The sequence below is a fragment of the Bombyx mori genome, chromosome 8, assembly GCF_030269925.1.
Source record: "Bombyx mori chromosome 8, ASM3026992v2".
Classification (NCBI taxonomy): Eukaryota; Metazoa; Arthropoda; class Insecta; order Lepidoptera; family Bombycidae; genus Bombyx; species Bombyx mori.
Genome location: NC_085114.1, coordinates 13,243,938 through 13,266,692, shown reverse-complemented (window position 1 = coordinate 13,266,692; position 22,755 = coordinate 13,243,938). Strand labels below are relative to the sequence as shown.

The window sequence follows — 22,755 nt, the reverse complement described above, 5'->3', positions numbered from 1 at the left end:
TAAAAAATCAATTACCAAACTAGGCCAGATTTGACTAGTGAATTATAAAATGTCTCTTTGGATCTTGTTTATTACAGAACTATTAAGTAAAAATAATTTATCCTAATTTTACCTGATCAAAATATTGGGCAGTGGAACTATGTATCTCCCTTCTCTGTTTGAGATCTGCCTCTGTGGTATCCCTTGATAGCGCCACATATTCTAATTCTCTTTGAGTCAACTCTAAATATTGTAATGCTACTTTTCTCCTAAAATAAGAGCACATTATATATTTTATTATGTGCAATATATGCAGCAATGGCATAACAATAAAAATGTTTTTCATAATGACCAGGGCCCTGAAACTGTGATATGTTAAGAAAAATATTTTTTGTATGGAAACTAGCGACATCTTGGAGCGAATGCCCCTAAACTTATACGTTAAACACAAAAAATAAAAAATAAAAAATCATACAGGTCTTTATTTGTTATTGACAAATTGATTAAATTTTATCAAATTGTGGATTCTGAAAATTTATAAAATCCTTTATTATAAATAAAATATAGGATTGGTAATATGTTACTACCATCTACAGGAGCAATGAGAAACTAATCGAAGTGAAACCATCAACTGGCCGATGCCCGTAAACATTTTTGTTGAGTGCTGGAGTTGCTTATATATAACTAATTTACTTAAGTGTATTATCTATGATAATGAAAATGCTCAGTGTTAAGGTGCCACACATTTTATTACTGCTTAAGGCATGCACCAGTGTTCAGTAACCTTTGCAACTCACTGAGATAGGATGAATTTCTATCATTGTTGACTTAAAATCTAAATGTAATGGAATGTAATGTAAATCAATATATCAATAGTGTTGGCACCTACACTCAATTGGCTTTTTCATGCTCTTTTCTGTCCAAACAATTTTCACCAATGCTACTTATAAATAGGTAGGTAGACTTATTAATCTGTAATCTACCTAGTAACCTGTACCTAGCATTGACTTATTTTTAATAATAAATTATTAATTAACAGGGAACAAGATGATCATTTGATCGACTGTATTAATTTTTTTATATCAATGTTTTATTTTACAATCATGTGAAAAGATTTCAACATACCTGCTCGGTCCAGGTCTTCCTAAGAGAAACATATCTTGTCCAAGAGAATCTTTTTGCATCATCCATCTTAAATTTCTCAAGGTACTTTGTGATAATGATTTAATTTCCGTATTTTCTATAGTTACTAAAATAACAACATATTTTTAGAAAGAAATAAGTGGTGTGTTTTGGTTAAAATTCATTTAAACTTTGTTATTTACGAAGTTAATTTAATTATATCTTGATAAACAATGTAATGATCTAAAATTTACAGTTGTTTTTATAGTTAAGGTTATGAACCATAAAATACTTACGATACTTCCTGGGGACGTATTCGACCTTTTTCGGACGCGAAATCTCTTTGGTCACATCTCCTATAGTCACTTTATCGTCACTAGAATACGCTCTGACGGGATTCGCAGTTAAAATCACTTTACGATGACTTAAAATACGCATCAAGACATCAATTCTTCTAACCGTTACCTCAGGGATATACATGACTTGTTTCGCTTAAAAATATTACAAAATCATAAATAACATTAAAAACTCAAGAACCAGTGGCTATAAATCTTTATTTAACATTTCTTTAATAAAATAATAAAATATGATAACAAAATGAAGTTCAAAGTCTATTTGAAAATTGACTTCAAAATTTGACACTTCTATTTACTCAGCTGATTGTCAAAATTGTTGCCATTTTCAATCCTTTTTTCTGACTAGCTGCATTAAAAAAACGCACCGTCGATGAACGCAGCGGTTCCAGATAATATGTATGAACTTGTTCCGATGGCGGGAGGTGCGATGATAAAAAGGAGATGAAGGGAGCTTCTCAAGCAATTCCTCAGAGCACTCCCCATGGAACGTACGGTACAAAATACAGAGGGAACCGAAGTCCCTCCGCAGACCCAGAGGTTCCAAACGATCCGTGAGAATATTTAAGTCGATCCAGCCGTTTAGTTGCACTATAGATAATTAACCTAGATAGCGACTGCAGCGCCAGCTGCCAGGCTGATTAGCGAATCTAAGCCATCCAGGACGCCACCCAGATGCATACAAAAAAATTCATTCAAATCGGTCCAGCCGTTTAGTTGGTTTAGGAGGAGTTCAATGAAACACATATACCAGTAGAATAATATATTATATACAAAGAAAATTAAGATGAAAATTAAAATAACGTTTATTAACATCTAAATCACTTTAACAGGCTTATTTTAATCAGAAAATTAACTTAAAACTAATCACTGCATTGCACTATCAATTGTTACATCTAACTTCATACATAAAGTAATTTACTTACAATTAATTAAATCCGAGAAATAACCCCCCTTGAAATGATATTGCTATTTTAAAAACTATATGTGACACAGATGTTTAATGTTTGTTGTCGAAGGAAGATGTAAAATTATCACAAAAATAATGATAATGTACGATATTAATGGTTAATCTACTCATGGCAAAAAATATCGTCAATTTTCTGACAAACCCAATACATAATTAAAAATGTATGGACATAAAAAAACTTAGTTGTTCATTGCGCTGTTTTTATCTACCTATGAATACTAATAATTGTGCGTTTTCTTTAACAACTTAATACTCAACTCATTATGTAAGTACCGTATTTGTGAAAAGAAAAATGTCTATGTGACCTCAAGAATTGAGTTTTATTGAATAGTAACAATAATGAAATACAAAAAAAAACAGTCCCATGATTAAATCTCGAATTAGTCTGCTATGGTCATGAAAACTGTTTTTTTTTTTTCACCGTTTGAAACATTGAAAATTGAATGAAAATTTAAACTCGACAATACTAATCTAGCTAGTAAAGCGGCGCATCACCACAACCTAATCATATTATATAATATGCAAAGAAAAGTCTGTTTTGTTTGTCATTTACATTTTTTTAATTGAAATAATTTTCGTTATTAAAGCCTTTTGTATTGTTTATTTAAATAAATATTTTTGATGTGAAACATCTATAGCCGCACGTAAAACCGATTTCTAGCGTATATGTTGGTATATATATACAGTCTATATGCAGTAGTGAGTACGGTGTGGCGACGTGTCGCCATGCGCAATCGACTGTGCGATTCTCTCCCACTCGATCCGGCGTTGAGCCATCTCTCTCGCTACACTAAGCTCGGATTCCTATAGTGTATACTCCGTAGTGTATAGTGTTGTTTACTACAGTACACATAACCTGTGTTTTTATCTTCTTACTTTGTTTCTTCTTACTTTTCTCATGAACACAACCCAGTTACAAAGCTGGTAACCTAGTGGCGGCTGAGTTAAATTACTTTTGAATTCACGAAATATAATTTTTTTTATTGCTTTAGGTGGGCGAACGAACTCACAGCCCACCTGGTGTTAACTGGTTAGTCCATAGACATCTACAACGTAAATGCGCCACCCACCTTGAGATATCTGTTTCAAGGTCTCAAGTATAGTTACAACGGCTGTCCCACCCTTCAAACCGAAACGCATTACTGTTTCACGGCAGAAATAGGCAGGGCTGTGGTACCTACCCGCGCGGACTCACAAGAGGTCCTACCATCAGTAATTACGCAAATTATAATTTTGCAGGTTTGATTTTTATTACACGATATTGTTCCTTCACCGTGGAAGTCAATCGTGAACATTTGTTAAGTACGTATTTCATTAGAAAAATTGGTGCCCGCCTGCGGGATTCGAACACCGGTGCATCGTTAGATACGAATGCAGCGGACGTCTTATCCTTTAGGCATGCTAAAACGATAAGAAGTTATTCTCACCCTAGTAAATGTATACAATGTTTCGACAGACAATAAATATCTGCTATTATCCGTTACCTCTTGAAATTTGTTAACTACCCACTTTTGTTATAGCTCAAACAAAATCAACCAGTATTATCAACTTCACTGTGTTGTATATATCTGCTCTCACATATAGTGTTCCTTCCTTCCTACTACTAATTTTCACAGAACCTTTTATAGATCAGGTATTTTTTACAATTATTCTATTCTTGCGACACGATTCCTATACAACACTCAACGTTTCACTGCGTTGTGTGACCAATTAGTAAACTATTCACCTAACTTTAGCGTGTAACTTTTAAGTATATTTTTACAAATCACACCATTAACAATTATCATTTTTTTTATTGCTTAGACGGGTAAACGAGCTCACAGCTCACCTGGTGTTAAGTGGTTACTAGAGCCCATAGACATCTACAACGTGCATGCGCCACCCACCTTTAGATATAAGTTCTAAGGTCTCAGTATAGTTACAACGGCTGCCCTGCTCTTCAAACCGAAACGCATCAATCGTTGATGTCCTCAATCGAATCTAGGGGTTCGATTTTGACGCTGACAAAATCAGTGGGCTCCAGTTCGACTGTGTTCTGTGTGTTTTCCGTATCGCTGTCAATTTTCTCCATTTTGATACTAACGAAATGCTGTTTGGTCACTTCTTCTTGGCTCTCGCGGTCACTCTCCTCCGGTTCGGGCGCGTCGTTGTCTGTCGGTTCGTTTTCCTCGGTATCATCTTCATCAGACTTGGAAGCCTCGGCCTGACGCGCGGCCTTCGAGATCCTCTGGTTGTGCACAGTAACAAAGTCCCCGACCAGGACGTCGTTAACGATCCTCTTCGGCGGACCGAAGATGCTGGTCATCACCTCCTCGTCGAGGCCGAGCTTGCAGTCTCTGGGATCCAGTTTGTTATAATAATCCGTAATGTTCAATTCGGTCCCTTTGAGGCCGTGACGTCGACGGAGATGTTTCATCATCGTCTTCTTCACCGAGAAACCTTTCGGGCAGACCTTGCACTGGAAGAAGATTTAATAAAATTAATAAATCTCTGAAAAAAAAAATTTTTTTTAATTTCAAGGTATTATCGTATGTCTACCATTATAAAAATTGTGTTGAATCGGCGGCGTTGTCTATTTATACAATACCTACTTTCGCAACTCTTAGTGACCTGTGCCTTTAATTACTTATGTTTCACGTTACATTGCGTGCTCACTTCAATGACCAACAATTCAAAATCCATTGATGGGTTGGGTCAATGTCCTCCAGTAACTAGTGACGAGCGCTTTAGTTTACATATTCGAGAACTGACTAAAAACATAAAGTCTTTGTTTGCCTATCGCTTAGCTTGGTAAATTAACATCATTTCACTCTTGAAGTTTTCATTGGTATTGAAAGTTTTATTACGTCCAAACCGTTCGATCAAGAATGCTCACAGTCGACTCTTTGCTTGGTTATGTCATTACAGACGATTTCCGTTTGCTCGTCTCGTATATCGCTCCGAGGATTTCTACTTATCCTCTTATCTTTTGAAATATATGTAAGTAAAACTTTTTGGCAGGAACGCGAGGAGTGAAGTTCTGTGATTTGTTTTATTTTGGCTATTTCCTGTTTAAATGTGTAATAACGGTGGTTTATAAACTGTTTAGTATCTGTGAAACTACATAAATGTGGGAAAATGAAACTAAGCCGCTGGACGTAACTTCTCGAGATCCTCCATAACCACCATTTTAGTGAGATTATATTTCATCCTATATCATCCCATCTCATTTCATTTCATTCCATATAAATTAAAATAAGACTTGACCTAAAGGTCTTAGTTACCAGGTCATAAAATCCGTTAAAAAATATTAGTAAAGAAACTGACATGGAACATGCTGAGTTCAGCGTGCGTGATGACGTGCAGCCTCAGCCCGACGGAGCTGCTGAGGCACTTCCCGCACAGCGGACACGGGAAACGCGCCCGCGTGTGCGCCGTGCGCAGGTGACGCAGCATGTAACGCTCGTCTTGGTATTTCTTGTCTGGCAACACAGGTGCACAGATTATACAAACGGACACGTGGAAAAATAATTAGTGGTGTCGTGTGTTTATTTTTATTTTGTCTATTAAGTACTTACTCCAATATGAAATTATGTTTTAGAAAACTTCCGCCATTTTAAGCTGTTTTTCTTACCTATTCTAGTAACCTCGAGGGGTCATATTAGATTCACCGAGCATGTAGGTGAGCTCACGGGGCTCTAACCGGGAGTGTTGCTAATACTGGCCCTAGCAAGAGCAGTGCTTCGCAGAATCTACCACCGAATTGGAAACGCGGCCCACTGAGGAAATCCGGCGAGAAACTCAGTGGGCTATGTCTGTGGGTTAATTAACTCGCCGAGCCCTACGGGTTCGATGAGAATGATGACCGGTGCTTGAGGCACCTAAAAGTACCGATAGTGGGTCGGGAGGATACGAGATGAAGTTCGAAATATAAAGCTGCGTTCATATTGTAGTTGTATGATCTAATAGACTCGGTTCACATTGTGGCCTGTCTGTGAGCGGATCCGCCTTACCTTTGCACAAAGCTAGCGAAATACAAATAGGACTTACCACATAAAGGACATTTAACGTTGAATGTCTTTTCTTCGTGCGTCTTCATGTGTTCGCGTAGGGAGCAGACGCTTGTGAACAACTTCGAACACACGGAACACGTCTCTAGATCTGATGAACAAAACAAAATCTGAATTTATATCCGGGGAATCACCAACTTTAAATTTAGAATTTTCAACATTTTCTCGTATGGCATTATTATTATGAAGCATGCGATTTTTGTTTCTGGTATATTTTTTCTATGGAATTGTTTCTTTTGTGGCTAAAATTTACTAGATACAAAAAAAAACTTACTTGACTAACAAACACATATCTCATTCATTCATTCATTAATGTCATTCACATTGTGTTCTTCGTGGGTTCGATGGGCACTTAAAATAAACTTGGGAACACTTGTGATGATTAATTTAATTATTACGCAAATACGATTGTCTATCCGGATCATTATATAAAAACATAATTAATTTATTCAGCTTACTTTCCCCCGTGTGTTTCCTCACGTGGTACGTTAGTTTTGATTTCTGTACAAAAGTCTGACCACAGTACATACAAGCGTACATAGTCTCTCTGGAGTGCGACCTGCGAAAGATTTTTGTAAATCAAATTTAATGAAAACTAGCACTACGATTTGTCTTCGGCGGCTAAAATGGATAAGAGTGTGTTATCAATCTAGGCAGGTCCACTTCATGCAGGACTTGCGCCTTTGATATCAATAAGTCATCAGATATCATCGTCATCAAATAGTGCCTCGCGTGATGTATGCGGCAATATTCCCAATGGGGTACTGTGAGCTTCATAAGCCACCTAATCTGACGCACGGCTTGCACCTCTCCCCAACCCATTTACCCCCGCTAACCTGACGCACGGGTTGCACTTCCCCCCGGTTCGTTCACCCCCGCTAACCTGACGCGCGGATTGCACGTCCCCCAGCTAACCTGACGTGCGCGTTGCAGGCTCCCTTGTCCGCGAAGGTCCGATCGCAGTGCGGACAGGCGTAGGGCCGCTCGCCGGTGTGTCTCCGCTCGTGGCGCAGCATGTTGGAGCGCTGCACGAACCGCATGGGGCAGTAGGAGCAGGCGTGCTGCGGACCCTCGTGGATCAGTAGGTGCTCGCGGAACGAGTCCTTCTTCTGTTCACAGCGAAATATAATTGAATATGCAATTTCGAAAAGGACACATCTCTGAAAATGTAAAATGTTCAGGAAATGAAAAAAAACTGATTATTTTCTAAAGCAGTGTAAAATTTAAAATAAACTTTTGAGTTAAATTTTAGTGTTAATTAGCAATTGAAAATTACTGGAATTATTATAAAATGGGTGTAGGTAAGCCTCAAAACTACATGTATATGAAAAAACCTATTTAAAAAATATGCGACATGTGCCCTTTTCGAAATTGCATATTCAATTAGAGTCGGAATATCGGTACAATCGGTACTGGTGTTAGGACCTCTTGTGAGTCCACGCGGGTAGGTACTACCGCCCTGCCTATTTCTGCCTTGAAGCAGTAATGAGTTTCGGTTTGAAGGGTGAGGCGGCCGTTGTAACTATACTGAGATCTTAGAACTTGTATCTCAAGGTGGGTAGCGCATTTACGTTGTAGATGTCCATGGGCTCCGGTAACCACTTCACAACCAGTTGGGCTGGTCTGTCTGGCCTGGTCTGAATAAAAAAAACCTGCCTTCCTTACAAGGAATGACTTCAATACAAAAAGCACGGAGCAGAATTCAGAGGACTCACCAAGAACACCTTGTTACAATAATTGCACGTTAAGTTCTGTCTGTTGGGCATGTGCTCCTGCTTGTGCATGTACAATGATGACTTGTACTGGAACGACTTGCCGCACTGCGTGCACGTGTACGGGTGCTGCCCCGGGTGACGGATCAGATAGTGGAGTTTCCTGTAAATTCAATTCGGTAACTTCCGACCTACGGATATACATCAGAAATAATTGAAGTTAAACTTCTTTAGGCGCGTTGAGAGTAAAATTTAACTTGCGACAGATTCGTTACGGCTAGAGAGAAAAGATACAATTTAGGACGAACGAGAGTGAGAAAATAGACAGAACGTCTCGTGAACCACTCGACCGTGGTGAGAGGGAAAGGACAAAGCGAGCTAGGATGTTTCTCTTTTAAACAGCATTCCCTATTACAAGAGAAATTTGATTTAAGAATGAAAAACGAACCAAACATTCCAACAACTTGATCCGTTACTACCATGGTATTTTCTAAAGAAATTTGGAAAATATTGAATCTAGAATACACATATATGTTATTATTTTAGTCTTCGATCATAGTATTATTGATCGAAGATTTTAGTCATCATAATCCAACAGTAACTACGGTAAATTGCGGCATCAACCAATGCTTCTGAAGATATTTCGGAAATCAACTAAAATTATATTGTTAAAGAATTCGTATTCATTTTTGCAGTTTGTCACCCTACTATTTTCTCTTCCTCTCTCTCACTCCGTGTGTTTGCGCATGCGTGTGCCTGTATATATATCTCTTCACTTTATAAAACATCACAGTATTAAATCGGTAAAACAGAAGAAAACCACAAATCTACAGACCGCAAAAGAATTTTAACTTCTTTCACGTGCACCAAGTTGCACGCGGAGCATTTTTTTATTTTTTTTATTTTGATAGCACTCGTACCTTTCATCCGAAGAATGAAGGGATTCCTTGCACAGCTTACACTTGTATCGGCCGATGCCATGCATTTGCGTGATGTGGGCGTTGCAAGCTTTCTGACTTTTGAAATCTCGACTGCAGACGGGACATTCCACTAAGCCCCCGCCGCGGGACTTCGGAGAGTGCAGGGTCTGGTGATGAAAGTACAACTTGAATTAGTAACGCGGGTGCCGGAAGCCGATATGTAACATTAACACCACAAAATCATATCTGCGTTTTGCATAGACCATTATAATTTTCAGACAAATTTACCAAAGAAATTGTATTCTAAAACAGTTCTATTGCACATTAGTACCAATTGCTATTAAAATTATTCAATTTTCACTCGCTCGTAAAGTCTTAGCTTGTTTATTTTCGGTGAGCCCGCAATGAGGGTGAGGGTGAGGCAAGGTGGCCCTCTCGTGTCATTGCACACAAGAGCTATTGACAATGAGCATCAAGCGTTCTTTTTTTTATCGCTAAGATGGAGGGACGAGCTCACAGCTTATGTGATGTGTCTGCCTGACCCAAGAGGTCACCGGAACCCAGACATAAACAACCTAAATGCCACCACCCCCCTTGAGATATGAGTTCTAACTCTGTGGTTTTACAGTACAACGTTCATCAGTTTGTTGCATTACGTGCAGTCACAAAATAACAACAGTAAATCTAATGGGTAGTCTATTGTTTCTTCAAGTCAGTCTCTACTAACTGTTGTTTTCGGAAGCTGTTCTCTAAACCAGATATAGGTACATATAGGTAAAAAATATCATTTCCATATATTTTGTGTGAAAATTTTATAAATATTTTGTTTCTCCTCATAGTTTAGGATTAAATGTCTACACTCATTTGAAAATTTCTGTCCAAACACTGTATATTATTTTTATCAACTCTAACAGCCACAAAACTATGGTTTTATCAAACTACTTATCAATCTGCTTTTGCTTTCATGGTACATATTGTAATATAATTGATGTAGGACTTGTCCTATCCTGTTTTTTTTTTTATTGCTTAGATGTATGGACGAGCTCACAGCCCACCTAGTGTTAAGTGGTTACTAGAGCCCATAGACATCTACAAACGTAAATGCGCCACACGCCTTGAGATATAGGTTTTAAGGTCTTAGTATAGTTACAACGGCTGCCCCACCCTTCAACCCTTCAAGCCGAAACGCATTACTGCTTCACGGCAGAAATAGGCAGGGTGGTGGTACCTACCCGTGCGGCCTGATACCAAGGACTTCTACCCGTCAAGCAGATAAGCATTAACGAAACTGAAAGATATAATCACACTACAATATCGATTAGTTGTTTTTTAAGGGATTTTATGACCTGGTAATTGAGACCTTTAAGTCATGTCTTATTTTAATTTATATTCATATTTTTATGAAAAATGATATTATGGAGTGAAATGAAATGAAGATGATTAATTTGAGACATTAATCAACTGGGATGAAATGAAATGGGATGAAATATAATCTCAGTAAAATGGTGGTCATTTACTAAGATTTTTTCAGTGGACTTTCTGGAGGATCCCGAGAAGTTACATCCAGCGGCTTTGTTTAATTTTCCCACATTTGTGCACTTTCACAGATATTAAACAGGTAATAGACCATTATTACACATTTAAACCAGAAGAAACACTAAATAGACAAAATATAACAAATCACACAACTTCACTCCTCGCGTACCCGCCAAAAAGTCCGGATTAGTTGTAAAGAAAAAATAAACAACTACCTTCAAGTGAATTTTAAAAGACTTCCTTTGGCTCAGTGGTTTATATTTACAAGGGGGTAGCGAACAGAAGACCTTCCTCGCTTCCGGATGTTCAGCACTGAAGTGACTGCGGACAGCATCAATGCTCGGGAAGCAAAATAAACACAAACAGCATTTATAAAGGAATGTTGGTACTTTACTGTTGCTTTCTTGGTGTTCTGACAAGTAATGATGTAAGAACCAAACCTGGAAATGAAAAATTACAATTTAGAGCTTTATTTACAGAACAATGGACAATTAAGACTGGTTTATATATAAAAAAACCTTTTATAAATTTTAAAGGTAATACTACTGTTTTCTAACACCAAGTGGTGTGATATATCTTTTTATTGGAATAGACCGAACATATATGCTGCCACCCACCTTGAAATATGACTTTAATATTCTAATTTGTGTTGACTGGTTTTGAAATTTTCATACAAAGTATCCATAACACACCCTAACATATTAAGTCACTACAGATTATGGCCTTTGGTGATTGCAGTCGTTCAATAATGTATGACGCTGGATATGTCAGCTAACCAATTATTTTACTGAATTAAGGATATAAAGACTCCTACTCACGCACTCTCTGCCTAACACACACAATTCACACAAAGATTCAAACAGACACACATTAGCAAAAATGGTAAGCATTAGTGGTTATTAAACTGTATATAAATTATAAAAAATAAAATCTTGCTTTGACTATTTTTTAAAAGGGGTCAGTTTGGTTCTTGGGTTAGTTAGTGCAAGGGTAAGTTTGACCCTTCAAAAAAAAGGTCCTTGAGCAAATCCAGTTTTACCAAAGCTCTTTAGTGTATGTAAGTGTATGTATGCAAGTCTGTGGCCTATAAAATATGGTGGTTAATTTTCATTTATTCTGACACACATCTATGTAATTCCCCTTGCCTAACATATATGCTCACAATTGGCAGACCATAAGTAATTATTTTCCATTTTCAACAGCATACTAACTACAACACCATATTCCACTCATGCCTACCTGATCACTGAAAAGCTTATCACAGCTTTCACATTTATAATAATCATCTCTGTGCATACTGAAATGCACTTTAATCTGGTGAGTTTCTCTGTCTCCCTCATTCCAGAACAATATTGGACAATATCTGCACTTGAAACCCAAATGAGGACTGAAACAATTATCATATTCCATCTCTTGCAAATGATCTTCTAGATGCCGTCTAGTGGTCACACGATTTTCGAATTCTTTGTCGCAGAATTGACATATCCACAGGTCATCAAATTCACCAATTTCCTGCATTACGTGACTTTCCAAATCAGATAACGTTTCAAATGTGTTAGAACAAACCCTACACATATAGTATGGTGTGCATTTAGTTATATGCATTTTGGTAAGGTGGTGATAATAATCTAGGACATCAGTCATTATTGATTTACATATTGCACATTCAAAGTTTTCCATTTCGTCCAATGCCTTGTCATAAGCAATATACGAATTCTTCGTAACACCATTTTTGTCATTTAAAAGTTCATCTATGTGGTTTAAGTAGCATTTTTGCAAAACTATCATCTCCATAAGAGTCACATCAAAGTCTTCATCTCCTTTGTAATTCTTTACTATACTCTCTTCCTTTTCACATTTTGCATTCACTTCCTCTGATTTAGTATCTTCATCGCTCACCACTTCATCTTTCACATCCATTGAAATCTGGGGCTTCTCTTGTATCGCTATTTTTAAATGAGTTTCTTTATCAAGATCTACATAGCCTACTGCAGTTTTAGTACTCAACTCATTACTCACAAACTCGCTACTTAAGTCCGCGCCGTTTACATCAAATGGGGGATCAGTACCAGATATGATTTGAGTGAAGCATTTAAGCGTGAAATGGTGGTACCCCATATAATGATTAAAGAAGGTACGACTTAACACGTTGGGTTTGGAGCATAAACGACAAGCAAACTTTGGAGCACCTTTGTACTGAATATCCCAGAGAATGTCGCTCGATTTTGTTGATGTATTTGTAATATTATGCTTTTGAAATAAATGTGAATTATAAAGGTCATCATCAGCAACACGGAAATGGCATAATCGGCAGTGCACCAAATTATGTGCAGTGCTCATGTGATCCCTTAGTAATTTTTCAGTTGCAAAGTTTTGTATACATTGTGAACATGGCCATGGAGTATGAAACTGCAGGTGAGAAGTCCATGATTCTCGGTTCGGGACAAAATATCTGTAACAGAAACAATATTTTTGTTCTTTAGTCTAAAAAATGCTACAGAAACATTTTTAACAAAAACTAAATACATAAAATATAAATAAATATAGTATTACTATTCTAAATTCAGCATTTATATCTAGTGCTACAGAAATAAAGGAGTGGGAATGGAAGAAAGAAGTTCCGCTATTCCTACTATCCAAAAAAGGCAGCTTGACTAAATTTTTATTATTATTATTATTTTTCACAGGAATGTTACTGCCCACATAATTATTCAGATACAAGAATCAAGCTCTAATTTGTTAGCACAGTAATGGCTAATCATTACACTGGAAAAGTAAGCTGATAATCCAAATTAAAGTTAATTAATATTCAACTTGCCTGCATATTCCACAGAAATCCTTTTTATGGTTCAAAATGTAATGAACAACAAGTCTGGAGCGATTTGTGAACCAAAAGGAACATAATAAGCAGCTATAAGGGCCTGCCGGACTGAGATCTTTTAAATACAGCCAAACATCTACAGGTCTCTCAATGATAATCGGTTTTGCTGGCTGAATGCTAATACTTAGGCCTTTAGTGTTGACATATTTTTTCTTCTTTCTCTTTCTCGTTTCTATGACAATCGCTTCCGGCAGTATCAATTCTTTGGTCTCAGGGTGAGCTCTCCTTTTTGCTGCTAGTACCGAAAGTGGTTCGTCTTCAGAATCGGAACTCATCTTGGCTCAGTAGATAAATATTTATTTCCTGTTAGGCTTTAGCAGTGAGCATATTATTCTCATATTACTTTGATACACTGAAAAACTTAGCCACGACTCTGTTAAGTTTTTTCCGAATTTTATTTAAAATATATTTTTTTAATTGTATTTTCTTAAAACTTACTACCAGATCCGAGTCTGATGTTATATCTTACTCCGACGATAAAACGAACAAATGAATATATATAAATAACAAATTTGTTTATCAAATGTACTAAGGAGTGAGCTTATTTAGCAAAAATATTTTTCAGAAGTTTTTTCGCTTTTTTTGGAAACATCGCATGACACTTTCAAGCATAGACAATAAATCACAGACCTAGGTTTATAAGACTTTCAATTTTGACAGCCGGACTAAAGAAGGTTTTTTGTTTGACTTGTCCATATGAATAGGCAAAAGGTTGGCAGTCCGCAATTCTCTAGAATGTAGCTTCCAAGTCTTTTTCAAGTTATTATTGTAATCTAAAAAATAAAATTTAATAAGTGCAACAAAAGTGATTAATCTAAAATGAATTAATTATTAAAATTCAATCAAATCATACTAACTGAAATGAAGTATTCTTTCTGTCAAGGGATGAGATTTTTCGACGACACTGATGAACTTTTTGAAAATATCTTGGAAGCCTATAAAAGCTCTCTATTTATTTAATTTTCATTGTATTGAACACTTGTACTGTTTCACACTTACAGCACTTTCACTCTTAAAAATAAATGCAGGTTAATTTTATTAAAAAGGCATAGGTAACAAAAAGAACTAGTCTATTTTTATTATTTTCATTTGTATACCATTACACGCAAAAAGAATGTAGCCCATACTATTAAATCTTCATTACTTTCTTATTTTTCGACGAATTTACAACACTTGCTTCTCAATGTTTTGCAAAATCTCTGTCGTGGCTGCCATTTTATAGACCGAGATTTGTCTATGGTGTGAGTCAAAGAAAGGCGAAGCTAAACAAAAGGGTAGCATGTAGATAGCATTTACTAAAATATTAGTAAATTAATCTTATTTACTAACTAAGAATAGTTGAAATTGTTGTACAGATAAATGAACTAAACAGTTGTAATACGGTTGTATCAATTAGTATCGTGAAATGAAGCACAATGCATCGTGTGATGGTGGCCATTAGAAGCAATAATTATGTATATTGGCATACTTACTGGTTTACGAACCATAAAATGTGCTCATAATAAAGGATTTTGAGGAATTCCGGTTAAAGTTTTATGAAAATAAAAATGTAAACGGATTGTTGTGTTGTTACATGTGCTTGCGTGATAGTGTCCAGTGTAAATATACTACTTAGTGAACGATGGCTCAAAATCAAGGAGAAGTTCCAGTAGGTACTCCGAGTCAACCCGTCAAAGATAAGGATATATATGCTTGCTTGCCGGAGATGCGAATTGATGGGCCGCTGGGACCCGACGATCCTTGTCCAGGTGGTGAAGATCTACGATGGCTGCCTGCACAGGCTACGGACAGGGACCTTGTAATGTACTTACGTGCCGCACGTTCAATGGCAGCGTTTGCGGGAATGTGTGATGGTGGCTCTCCTGATGACGGCTGCGTTGCCGCCAGTCGAGACGATACGACTATCAATGCTCTTGACGTGCTGCACGACTCTGGCTACGATCCTGGTCGAGCGTTACAAGCTCTCGTGAAATGTCCGGTACCCAAAGGTATTGAGAAAAAGTGGTCAGAAGACGAAACAAAACGTTTTGTTAAAGGGATACGGCAATTTGGCAAGAATTTTTTCAAAATTAGAAAAGACCTACTGCCTCATAAAGACACTGCAGAACTTGTTGAATTTTATTATCTCTGGAAAAAGACTCCGGGTGCTAGTAGTAATAGACCTCACAGAAGAAGAAGACAAGCATCATTAAGGAGAGTCCGTAATACAAGGAATTCACGCGCAGGTACTCCCAAGGAACAAACGCCTGAAGTTGTACCTGCTTTGCCAGAGACAAATGGTTCTAGACCGTCACCAAATCCAAAGGAAGCCGGAGAAATGAGTTCAGTCACTGAAGATGAAATTTCTGAAGATGATAGTGATTCACGAGATGCCGGTGATTTAGCCAAGAGTGAAAATGGTAGAATTGTAGAAAACCCTGATGACTCACCGAGCAGAATGAGAACAAGAAATAAATCTAAAGAACAAACTACACCGAACGGTAAGAAAGCTCCGGAGGAAAGTGATATTGAACAAAAAGCAAAACCTAAACCAAAAGCTATTGTTCAAAGCAATAATAACAATATTCCCGATAAAGTAATTTCTTCACCTGTAAGTAAAGAAGTTAAGAAAAAGGTGACAAATGGAAAAGTTGATGCATCTAAAGTGAAGAAACGACTGCCAGATGATACGAAACCGGATGGAATTATGGATGGAGATGTACAAATGAAAAAGAAGAGAGCCGACCCTCCAGAAAGTCCTTCGGAGAGCCTAACTAATGATAGTTTCCCAGCCATGGATGAGACTGAAACTCAAGAACAAGAACCGGAAGCCTGTAACTTCAGTTTCAACAAAACAGATAAAGAAAGTGTAGAACAAAATAAAGAACCTGAATCTGAGCAACAACAGTCAAAACCAAATGAACATCTTGAAGTTCAAGTTAAAGTAGAAGCAAACAATGAACCACTCATTAAAACTGAAAAAGACCTTATAGCTCCTACATTCAAACTGGCTACTGATAAAGATCAAAAGAATGTTTTGGACTTAAAAACGGATACCAATGTGACTAAAAATCCTGAAAATGTGGACATGAGACCACTATCAATGCAGAATTCAGTATTCCCCAAAACAGAATTAATAATTCCTAAAGTGACACCAATGACAGTTGAAGCCATGGAAAAGATAAAAATCAAGGAAGAAATAGACCCTGAAGATCAAACTCTTAATCTACACAAGGATGAGTATCAGAAAGACCCGTTATCTCACAGTTACCCAGGACATCCTATGACTCAAGCCAATAAACCTCTAAATCTAGAAAATACTAACTTTTTTGTGAAAGATAGTCACATATACAATCCTAAACTTGGGCATGGTATTAAAATTGAAGGTGTCCCAAATATTTTCAACCCAATGAATATAACAAAAGAAAGTACAATAATCAGGAATTCAAAAGAGTATTCTGCAAGTATTCCTCCCTTTCCCTATTCATCAAATCTTAGTTTTGGCAGTGATCCTGGAAAACACAATCCTCATGGCATCAATCCATTGAAAACTGTCATAAAATTGGAACCAAGAGATGAAACAAGTGAATTAAAGAGTCAAAACGCCCCTGAAATTTTCACTGCTACAATATCAGCAGGAAATAAGGTTGATTCTCCAAACACACCAAGATTGGATTCCTTACAAAGGATTAGTCCTTCACCATCAAATGTACATGGTGCATCACCACCACCCATGGAACATCCTACTGCCATAGGAAATACTGAACCCATATCACCTGCAAACTCACAAGAAAAAGAATCAGATACCGATGATAAGCAACCAACAGACTTGAAAACTCAACATATATCAAAACCTGAAAATCAAAGAGACAGCTTGAGGCCACCAGCTTTTGCTCATCCAATAAGACCTGACAATTTGGGACTCAGAACAACTGAAGCTACCATTGTGTCTGTTGCCGGACAGAACATGCCTCCTCCACCTTTAAGTCAAGCTTCCATATCAGGATTATTGCACCCAGGTCCTTTGATAACTGTAGGTAGTGGTGCAAATGTTGGTCCGTATGGATTTATGGCAACGTCTCTCTATGGTCATCCAGGGCATCCTTCATTAGAAAAACCAGGTTCAATGCCACCTCTTATGCAACAAATTCCGCCTTCACATGGTCATCCTAGCAGTAATTCTATACAACAACAATCTAATCAAAATGATCCATCTATGCCACAAGATTTGAAAATTAAACAAGAAGTACCTGACAATATACCTGCCAATTTATCAACACACCCTTCAGATCCGTTGCAATCTCTGAAAGAAGTCAAAGTTCCAGGCTATCCTATAGGAAGTGCAATTGCTCAACATTTGAATACGGAACGAGATCGAGAATCTGTTTCTAGTGTTGAAAACAGTAGTCGACCACCAAGTCAACCGACAAATGAAAGTACAAATATGCCCAGTGGATTCCTCGGTCCTCGAATTGAAAGTATAAAAAAGGAACCGGAATTTTTACATCAACCCCACATTACTCCAGTATCTACCTCCCATGGACCACCTGATTCTATAAACACTATAACTCCAGTAAAAAGTCCACATACACCTACACCTATCAAGAGTCAACCAAGTCATAATGGTACACCTCATGGCTCTCATCGATCCACAACTTCACCATTTTCGAGACATCTGACAAGTCCATCACAACCAAGGCAAATATCTGCTTCTCCAGTTCAACCTCATACTCCAGTTTCTCATTCTGCCTTAAACTTGATGAATCCTACGCCTATTTCGATAGCAGCAACGATACCGGGACCTGTTATGCACTCTGGACAACCTGGTCACCCACCTCCACATCCGTTTGCGTCACCTCTGCATCACCCCCCTCACCCTTTGCTTCATCATCCCTCAATATTTCAACTATCTGCAGCAGCAGCGGCACACGCTATGCATCCTTACTATCCACATCCACACCCTGGATATTCAATGCCTTATCCTTATCCCTACGGACCTCTGCCACAACCCCACCCGATCCCTCCTATGCACCCTGCAGTCAGCACGGCTGGGCGTCACGATCCAGTAAAACCTTCAACAATAGAATCAACAACAATGCTTAGTTCTCATCACAGTACCAGTTCTTCAGTAACCACAAGATCTCTCCGGGAGATATCGGAAAGTAGTGAAGACCCGAGAAACCCGAATGCCACTACTGAAAGGCAGCTGCACGAAACGACAATGACCCATCATCATTCTACAAGCCACCACAGTGCAGTTCATACAAGTACAGAGAAGCAACCAAGTCACGCAGGAGGAGGCACTAATCATACGTTATCAATATCACATTCGACTTCGAGTAGCTCCTCGCAGTCAATACAACATAAAATTAACACTCAACAAAAATCTGCGGGACATTCAAGCTCACCTCACCATTTATCAGCAAGTGTTTCTCAGACCACTAGTTCATCATCAAGCGTGAATGTCACCAACAACCATACGCACCACCACTCCCACCATCTTGCGCATCATCCGGAAAGGCTATCTCCTGCGGACTCTATGCTGCTCCGACATCATCCTAAAATGCTACCCGGAAATCCAAGCCATCTCATGATTCCACCACCATCAATGGGACATCCAATGGGCTTGGGGCTTCCACCAGGGCCAGGTCCCAGTTCGATAGAAAGTTTACGATTACATGCCCAAGCTGCAGCAGGACTGCCTCCGACTCACCAGAGATCTGGATCACCTCATCAAATGCCACACGGTCATCCTCATCTAAGAGGTCCGCCGCGTCAGATTCCCGATGAAAACCCTGAACTCAAACTTGAGACACAATCACAACCGGAAGAAGAAGAAATTCCAAGTCCGGCTCACATTCCACACGGACCTAGCCCAGAGCCAAAAATAGAAGATACCGAATGTCACAGATCACAGTCTGCTATATTCCTCAGACATTGGAATCGCGGTGACTATAATTCTTGTGCGCGAACTGATCTTACATTCAAACCGGTACCTGAATCAAAACTTGCTCGAAAACGAGAGGAAAGATTGAGGAAACAAGCGGAACGTGATAGAGAAGAAAGGGAGAAGATAGCGCAGCAAGCACATAGAAAAATAGCGACGCCGGAGAAGCCGGACACGAAACCACCGTCACGCGGTGCCATAGAGACGATATCATCGCCATACGACCGTTTCCCTAGACCTCCAGGCTACCCCGACACGCCTGCGTTGCGTCAGTTATCTGAGTATGCCCGACCTCACGCCGGCTTTAGCCCGGGCAATCTGCCTCGTCACTGTATGGACCAGATGTTGCAGTATCAACTGAGCTCAATGTACGGCGCACCCGGGGCCCGTGAAAGATTAGAACTCGAACACCTCGAAAGAGAGAAACGTGATAGGGAAATTCGAGAATTACGCGAACGCGAGCTCAATGATCGGTTGAAGGAAGAACTACTCAAGAACAACGTAGGACCTCGAGCACTCGATCCTCACTGGCTCGAGATGCACCGGCGGTACGGAATGCCGCCACCACCGCCCCAGGGTGCAATCCCAGTGCAGTTCGGCCTATATCCTGGCGGACACGCACCCGGGGCGCTCTCTCAACTAGAACGCGAGCGACTCGAGCGCCTCGGCATCCCTCCGTCGGGTCCCGGTCCCACAGGACCCGGTGGCGGTCCACACCACGGCCATCACCCGCACCCCGTCGCCGCGGCTCAACTCGAAGCAGCCGAACGTCTCGCTCTAGCCGCTGACCCGATGGTGCGATTGCAGATGGCCGGGATAAATCCAGAGTATCACGCGCACACGCACGCGCACACTCATGCACACTCTCACACGCACTTGCATTTACATCCGGGACAACAAGCGGCGGCGGCACAGCAGGAAGCGCTCGGCCTTGGACCGTATCGGCCGCTACCTCACCCCGACCTGTTAGGCAGGCCGTATGCTGAGCAGTTAGCGCAGCAGGCGGCGGCACACGAGCAGTTGCAGCGTCAACTGTTACTAGACCGGGAGCGGGGCTTCCTTCACCCCGCGCACCACGAAGACTTCCTGCGGCAGCAGCGCGAGCGCGAGCTCAAGGTACGCGCTCTGGAGGAGGCGGCGCGGGCCTCTCGCCCTTAGACCTGGTGTGTCCTCTACAAAAACTCACAATGAGTGATGTGTAGTGCAGTTGTAATTATTTATATTAATATAATAATGTATTTGACACGGTCTTAACTTATTCACTTATTATCTTCTGTGTTGCATGGTCGTATAATATGCTTATTTTCCATGCTCAAATATTGTTTCTTACCTACTAGTCATAATTAAACATTATTTTAAACGAGTTTATGAGTTGGAATTTAGGTCAACAATACTTTGTATTAAATTATTCAATTTATTATGTATATTGTCTTTGATGTTAGCAACTTCTTGTCGTTATTTTGACGAAGGTGACCTTAATGTATAGAGAATCACAAAAACAGAAGGCCTTCAGTCCACGACTTGAACTTGTGCTTCATCGATTACCTAATAAGGGTGCTGGTGAGGGTTCTAGTGTTCGGACCACATTATGCTACTTTCTATATTATTTTCATGACATATTAGCGTATGTTTAAATAAGAGATTTTAGTTTTAAGGTAGTTTGGACTGTGACTTGCCTTTCTAACCGATTGCCTTTTTGACGTAGTGACTTGGCCCGTGTAACGCGAAACACAAAACGATTATTAATTTGTAAAAAAAAAGGTGTATGTATGTAATTACATTAAATAAAAATCCAAACAGGTTTTCTTTATAAAAAAATAATTGTAGTCGTACATATTGACATATCGATTACAAGTTATTTGTGAGTAAATAAAATTGCAACATCACAAATCGATCGGCTTGTTACTTAGAATGTACCGATCGACTTTTGTTGAACGTTTGCGTAGAGATAGCGGTGCGACGAACAATTTAGTTTATAATGTGATTTCGTTTGGAGTTTATATTAGCCGACTATAGGTTACCGCTGTTATTGCTCCTTGAGGAAATAATTCCAGTTTTATGTAATGAGCTAAAATAAACGTCCGCCAATGAGGACTCTACGACTGAAGCGATCGGAATTACAACGCATACATTGTTTATTTACGTTCAACATTACTTTTATCGCTTTCACGATGCTCTCGCACAGCTAACTCTACGTTACTGTTCTTAAGGTCTGTATTCTATTAACACGTGTAACTGCAGGCACAAATTAGTTTTACAACGTGTCAAACGTACGGTCATGGCGTCGCAGCAGAATGCCAGATGTTAAAATTTCAACATTTCAATTTTCATTGTACAGTCTTCAATAAATAAGCAATAAAGTGTTCAAATTGTACAGTAAGTATAGGTTCGTGGTTGTATTCTGCAAGTACCTTTCGAAAGCTTTGAACAGATATATTAGCTTTATTGAGGGAATTTCATATGACAATTCTTTAATAGTTTAAATACGAAAAGAGAATGGTAACTAACTATAAATAAATAGTTTGCTAAGATAATGTTAGTGAAATTGAATAATACATCTCTTACTTTTTTTATATTGTCTCAGTAATAATGAGATATAAAATGTGCGGTAGATTTGTTAATCAATAGAATCGGATTTTAATGTTCTTGTACAATATAACAATAAATGCTATCCATTGTTTTTGTAATAAATCTGTTTTTTTTTTTTTTCAATTCTGACAAATAATCGACATTAATAAAAGTAATATTATATATACCTAATTAAGAGTTCTAAATATTGTTAAAAACTAATGTAAACAACAGCCTTATTACTTATAAGAAACAGAAATATTGATGGAATACATACATCATATTAATAAATAAATAAATTACTTTCTATAGCTGAAACGTTCTTTCAACTTTGTTAAATGTACAAGAGCATGGAGGGATAATACATTTTAAAGTCAATAAAGTGATAATTTTTTTTTTTTTAGATACTGTAATAACGGTAAATGATTTTGAGATTTGAACATTATCATTCAAGCGTTTTTGTAATGTCAAAGTCAGTTGATATAAAACCTCTTAATGTTACAATTAAACTATTCTTATAAGATTGTGTTGTTACGCCCAAAATATAAACACGTTCAATGATTAAAATGCACTATAATGTAACATAATTTTATTACTTAACAAATAGACAATTAGAGTTGAAAAGATGTTATAGATTATTCTAGAATTAAAGTTTTACAATGTCGCTTCGTAGGTGTTATGCTGTAATGCCATACTTACAAATTCTGATGTTTAAAAAGAAAAATGAGGAAAGAGAAAA

The 22,755-nt window shown here is 38.4% G+C and overlaps 3 protein-coding genes across 4 annotated transcripts in view; 1 reads left to right on the top strand and 2 right to left on the bottom strand.

The window, feature by feature from the left end:
• LOC101737584 (von Willebrand factor A domain-containing protein 8) overlaps positions 1 to 2,201 on the bottom strand; it is a 38,860-nt gene extending 36,659 nt beyond the window's left edge. The window contains exons 1-3 of the mRNA XM_038012416.2: positions 1,398 to 2,201; positions 1,105 to 1,228; positions 113 to 248 (exon numbers count right to left, since the gene is read on the bottom strand). Of these exons, the coding sequence (XP_037868344.1) occupies positions 113 to 248; positions 1,105 to 1,228; positions 1,398 to 1,581 (444 nt within the window). The 5' untranslated portion in view covers positions 1,582 to 2,201. The remainder of the gene's footprint in view (positions 1 to 112; positions 249 to 1,104; positions 1,229 to 1,397) is intronic.
• Position 2,202: 1 nt separating this feature from the next.
• Positions 2,203 to 14,189, bottom strand: LOC101737443 (zinc finger protein 569). 2 transcript variants are annotated; one of them, XM_038012415.2, is made up of 11 exons: positions 13,961 to 14,189; positions 13,460 to 13,882; positions 11,881 to 13,093; positions 10,857 to 11,081; positions 9,106 to 9,272; positions 8,189 to 8,348; positions 7,389 to 7,582; positions 6,932 to 7,032; positions 6,454 to 6,564; positions 5,731 to 5,885; positions 2,203 to 4,882 (listed from the first exon to the last, which is right to left on the bottom strand). In XM_038012415.2, exons 2-11 carry the CDS (start codon positions 13,795 to 13,797, stop codon positions 4,379 to 4,381), a joined length of 3,168 nt encoding a protein of 1,055 aa, XP_037868343.1. In that variant the 5' UTR covers positions 13,798 to 13,882; positions 13,961 to 14,189; the 3' UTR covers positions 2,203 to 4,378. The 2 variants fall into 2 exon arrangements, with proteins under 2 accessions (XP_037868343.1, XP_062525853.1); XM_062669869.1 differs by having other exon boundaries at positions 13,460 to 13,874; positions 13,961 to 14,142.
• A 551-nt stretch (positions 14,190 to 14,740) lies between these two features.
• Positions 14,741 to 22,755, top strand: LOC110385380 (arginine-glutamic acid dipeptide repeats protein). The gene has a single exon (XM_038012293.2). It carries the CDS (start codon positions 15,144 to 15,146, stop codon positions 20,604 to 20,606), a length of 5,463 nt encoding a protein of 1,820 aa, XP_037868221.1. The 5' UTR covers positions 14,741 to 15,143; the 3' UTR covers positions 20,607 to 22,755.